General features: G+C 32.4%; 1 protein-coding gene and 1 long non-coding RNA gene across 2 annotated transcripts; one reads left to right on the plus strand and one right to left on the minus strand.

Annotated features, from left to right (window-relative positions):
- On the minus strand, positions 1,329-2,883 carry LOC110271201. Its single transcript, XR_002361638.1, has 2 exons — positions 1,822-2,883; positions 1,329-1,709 (listed from the first exon to the last, which is right to left on the minus strand). It is a non-coding gene; the product is annotated as an uncharacterized LOC110271201 (long non-coding RNA).
- LOC107639714 (transcription initiation factor TFIID subunit 13) lies at positions 3,384-4,962 on the plus strand (the record flags this gene model as incomplete). Its single annotated transcript, XM_016343283.2, is given in 5 exon segments — positions 3,384-3,512; positions 3,650-3,687; positions 3,787-3,846; positions 3,969-4,043; positions 4,419-4,962. Coding segments are annotated over 5 exon segments (408 nt in total). The 3' UTR covers positions 4,551-4,962.

The following is a 5,765-nucleotide window of genomic DNA, read 5'->3' on the forward strand; positions in this document are numbered from 1 at the left end:
TTAATTTTTTGGATATCATTAAAAAATATAATAGTTATTTTAAATTTTTTTAAAATTCTTTAGTTTTGTTATTTTTTAATTTATGTGGTAGAACTCAATGATTAAAAAATCGATTTTCATAATCACTCATTCAACCTTAATATCCTAATATAGTCTTTTTTTTAATATTATTACTAGGATTAATTACGATTTTGGTCTCGAAGGTATATGCCGAAATTTTTTTCGTCTTCAATTTTTTTTATACAAAATCATCCCTAAAGTTTAAAACTAAGTTTTAAAATCATTCTTTTCACTTAAATCTTAAAATTTTAGACCAAATTACCTATAACAAAAAATTATAAAATAAAAAAAAGAAAAATAAGAGAAGGAGAGTGTTTCTGTTACTGCGAAGGGGGAAGGGAAGAAGAAGAAGAAGCTATCACAATTCACTTCTGCCTCCGCTTCTGCCGCCAAAAATTTAAAATCAAGTTAAACCTTAGGGATGATTTTAAAACCAAGTTAAACCTTATGGATCATTTTGTATGGAAAAAAAAAGTTATGGATGAAAAAAATTTTCCACCAATACCTTAAGGACCAAAATCATACTTAACCCTTTTACTATTTTGTTAGTACTATTTCTCTTCATCTTCTTTTAATGGTCATATTTTTTCTTTTTCTTTTTTAAAACATTTTAAAAAATTCAATACAAAACTAAAATTTAAAAATATAAAAAAATATTAAAAATTTAATATTATAAAAAAATAAAAAATTTATATTATGACTAATTTAATTAATTTTTAAAATTTTAAGAATAAAAATAACCTATATATATATATTCAAAAATTAATTTAATTTTAAATAAGGTTATGACATGTCAAATAACACTTAGCATGTCACGTATCACTCACATGACACGTCAATTAATCATTTTGTGACATATAACACTTAACATAATAAATCATTATCTGATTAATAAAGAATCATTTTGACTTACATTCTATTTTTGAGGGACTAATATAATTAATTTAATCTTTCTAAGACTAATTTAAAAAATATGACAAATTTAAATATTAACCTAGCAAAAATATTCCACTAGAAATCACATCCATATGATCATATTTGTAGCTAGCAATATTTGGAACTAATTAGTCATTATTCCTGATGAAACTGAATAAAAACATTCATTTGAAATATGCACAGAATGTCCAAAAATATAATCTACAACAATGAGTTTTTTATTATATTTTTTATAATTTAATTTTAATACATTCTTAATATATGCGTAAATTCTCATATATTTATAATATGAAGCACAAACATACAACCTGCTGAGTCAACAAAAAAAAAAAATCATACAACCTGCTGCATAACTCTTAAAAAACCCAAAAGCTTATGCTAGCCTTTGCTTAAATTTTCTATTATATCTATGTACACAGATAAATGTTTTTTCAACATTTGTTTACCTACTTTATTATCACTGAATTTTGATGTAATTTCTTAAATAATAAACACTATATTTAACTGACACAACTTGTATGCATAACAAGAACATTATTGTTGCCAAAACACTTGAAGAAAGGGTCACAAATCAAAAGGAACCATCTCTGAATGCAACTGAAAATGGAAGAGATGCCCCAAAAACAATGGCAGCAGCAACATCCCTTCAAAAAAGGATCATCATAGGGGCTCTCTCCTACATCATAGTTATCATGCCCCATTCTTTGTAATCTCTGCAGATAGCCACATATGTTTGGTGAAATCAATAAAAGAGCATATGTAGCAACAATCAGTATTCAAATTACAAAAGTTGTTGAAATTTGAAAAAAGTAAAAAGGAACTCACAGAATTGATGGCCTTTTCTTCCTTTCACTTGCCCAAGAAAAATTGGAGAGAGTTCATACTGGAAGGAAGAGGGAGATAGATTAGGATACGAGGATTTTGATTTGTCAATCAGGCATACAAATGGAAAATCACGTGTGGATGTGTCATGTTTGACTAGATATGCTTTGCTCTAAGATGTATCTAGAAGTAGTGCCCCTAGAAGTAGAGCAATCATTTTTTTTTTCTCTTTTCTCATTTGTTGAAAAGAAGGATCCATTCTTTTTTGTGAAAGATTGTAATTGTGTAGGTTCCTTATTGTTGTTCTTTCATTTTTAAAAGTCTTTTGAACCAATTGTTCTTTTTCTTTTCCCTTTAAAATGTGGTGAATGCGGATATGTCAAAGCTTTTTTTCTTTTATATTGGAGGATCTGTAATGTTTTTTATCAAATGAATTAGAGAGCCCCGTCAATTCTAAACATCACTGGACCTGGCATGTGATATGTAAAAATCTAAAAATGTGAAGAGATGTTTGCCTTTTATTTTTGGTCATAGAACCTGACTAGAAAGAAAAGCCCATCATCATCAACACTCGCAGTCCCACCCTTCTCTCCATCGATACCCATATAAGGCCATAATCCCACTAGGATTTCCCCTTTCCACCCCACTCGATACGAGCATACGACGTCGTTTCTCTTCAGCCCTGAACGTCTCCTTCCTCTCGTCACTCGCTCACTGAAGCTAGAGCTCTCTCATCTCTCTCCCTGTGGCTCACTGGCTCTCGCACTCAAGCTCTCTTCCACTCTCGTCTCCGGTCTCTCTCACCGTCTCCAGTCTCGTACTCAGTCGCGCTCGCGCCTTCCCTGCGCTCGTTGTCGCCGGCGGCAGCAGGTCCCTACTGGTCCTCATCGTCGCGCTCTGTCTCGTCACCGTCTCGCACTCAGTCGCGCGCCTTCCTTGCGCTCATCGTCTCCGGCGGCAGAACCAGCAGGTCCCCGGGCTGGTCTTCTTGCTTCGAGTCTCGCCGTCAGCTTCCTCCCCGCCGCCGTCAGCTTCTTTCGCGCAACCATAAGCTGGTCCCCGATTTGGTGAGTTCCAACAAATTCTTATGATCTTTCTTTTTCAGTTTTGTTGCTGTAATTCATCACTGCACTCTGATTTTGTTGCTGAAAGTTGAATTTGTTGCTGAAAATATCACTGAGCAAGTTTTTTTTTTTTTTTTTTTTGCTGAAAATCATCACTGACATGATTTGTTACTGATTATCATCACCGAACCTTGAATATTTTGTCGCTGAAAATATTAGCTAGTTTTTTTATTGCTAAAAATCATCACGGAGATGAATTTGTTAATGATTATCATCATTTGTTGCTGTCTTGCTGAGTAATCACTTAGTTAAGTTTTCTTGTTGCTAAAAATGATTAGAGTTGAATTTGTTACCGATTATCAATTTATCATAGAAAATAACTTGTGAATTGGAAAGAGAGAATCTCAATTCTCAAGAGTGCAGGATCTTCACCGAAGGTACTCCAAAACTATCCACACCAAACGAGAATCTGAAGAAGAAATCCGAACTCACTGAAGGTTCATTCCTTCTTCTTCTTGTGCGGAAGAATGAGCAGTTCCGGTGGTGGAAGCTCGTCGAAACCAAGAAGTGCTTCTTTTCAACCTTCCGAAACTTCTTCAAAGCGCAAAAGAGGAGTCTTCCAAAAAGAACGTTAGTANCCTCCTGTTTTTTTTTTTTTTTCCGTTTCTATTTTCTGTTTTCCTTTTTCTTTTTAAGATGAAAAAGAAAAACGTTTCTTTTATGCATGTAACTGTCACTAATAATTTTCCTTATGCTTGCTAAAACAGTGCAGCACATGATGTACGGCTTTGGAGATGATCCAAATGTAAGTGCCCTAACCTTTTATTACATCCTTAATTACTTTTTGGGATGTGAATGTTAATGGATACTAAACTTTGATCTCTTTTATGCTTCGCACAATTAGCCTCTTCCTGAAAGTGTGGCGCTTATGGAGGATATTGTTGTGGAATATGTCACGGAATTGGTAACCTAATTTATTTATTTTTTAAAACTAACTTTTTCATTGTTCTTGTTCAACTGAATTACAGTGTTGTGGATTAATTTGGACCTTTTATTTTTGTGCTTTGAATTTTTTTCCTTCGGAAGGTACATAAAGCTCAAGATATTGGATCACAGAGAGGGAAGCTATCTGTTGAGGATTTCCTTTATTTGATTCGCAAGGTACTTCTTTGTTCATAAAAGAATTTCAAATAAGGTGAAGAGTGAAGACTCACATAGAGTTGTCTTAATAGGAAGTTGATAATTGAGAGTAGTTAGATAACAATTTAGTAAAACATGTCAAATCATGTAACGGTGCTCAATACCAAATCCACGGCTTTTACTACCAAGAAAATGCACTTATGATTTGCCTTTAACACCATTTTGTCTTCAATTGCTTTGAGGCATGATATAAAGAGCTGTACTGTCATAGATTAAGAGGCTAATACTTCAGAATTTGTTGCAACTTTGCAACTTTCAAGTAGCCATAAACATTAATCCAATTCATGATTGAACATTTTTGTTCATGATTAATCCCAATTTCTTATACTGCTACAGGATTTGCCAAAACTTAATCGAAGTACAGAATTGTTGTCAATGAATGAAGAGCTGAAACAGGCAAGGAAAGTCTTTGAATCAGATGAAGAGAAACTGAGGAACGTTTTTGAGGTAGATGAACCAGTTGAATGATGAATGAGGAAAAGGGTATTGAATTGCTTCGTTACTGAATTCAGGATTACTGCTTTTCCTGTTCTAACATGTCTCTATCAAATTTTTGGAATTTTGGAGTATGTCCTACATTTGAAAATAGCCAATGTGGATACTTGAACAGTTGAATTGTAACTTCCTAATATATTTGTTCTCCAATTTATTGTGTCAATGATCTTGTGATTAGAAGTTTGAGTATTATTAGAAAACAATTTTTGACACATTAGGGTAACGTACCGAAATATAGGAGAAATTATTTGGTCTCTACCTTCTACAGTTATTATTTATTTCTTTGAGAGTTATTTGGTCTCAGCAGGATAGTTTTTATCCTCCTCCTGTTGTACTTTTAATGTAGTAGTAGAATTGGGAATTGACCAGGGAATTTAAAAGGTTATCCAACATTAATCAAATTCAAATGAAGCTTTAAATAAAGTTAGTTTTCTGGTTGTGGCGAAGTAGTATTTCATTGTTTTCTCTTGGCAGTTGGTATGACCATTGCTTCCATTTAAGCAAGCCCCTAGAAACTGAATGTTAATACTTGATCTTTAGTAGTAGGATCTAGATATTTTTCCTTTTCTTTTTCTAAATTGGATTATCACTTAGAATTTGGCTAGACTTGTATAAGCTTAGTGATTTTGAGCTTGGTGCAAATTTTAGAGTACTAGATAAATTAGTTATGTAATTCATTAGTATCGGTGACTATAGTTGATTCGATTATAATAAAAATTCCACGATAGTTTATAACGAAGATTAGATATAAATCTCATTATACTCAAAGGCTGAATCAAGATTTATAGTTGTTTGTTTTTTCCTTTCTGTGTTCTGTCCAAATTGGAATGAGAAAATGAAAAATCACCTACATAAGCCAATTCTACTACACTTAGGTCCAGTTTGGGTAACCAACTTAATTAAGCTTTTTTTGATAAAATAACTTAAACAATAAATGACTCTGTTAAAAGTAACTTATAAATAAGTTATTTTGTGTTTGGATTTTTAACTCTAAAAGTGCTTATTTTATAGAAATGTAATGAAAAGTATAAATATTATGAGAGAAGTCATTTTTTTTAACTTCTCTATAAGTTCCAAAATAGCTTCTTAGAAAGTTGCAATTTGATTTTGAAAATTGCACCAGACATTAATACTGTTACTTTTCATAAGTCAAAAGCTACTTCTAGAGTTTTTCAAACGGCCCTTATA

This window comes from Arachis ipaensis, chromosome B04 (genome assembly GCF_000816755.2).
Source record: "Arachis ipaensis cultivar K30076 chromosome B04, Araip1.1, whole genome shotgun sequence".
NCBI lineage: Eukaryota > Viridiplantae > Streptophyta > Magnoliopsida > Fabales > Fabaceae > Arachis > Arachis ipaensis.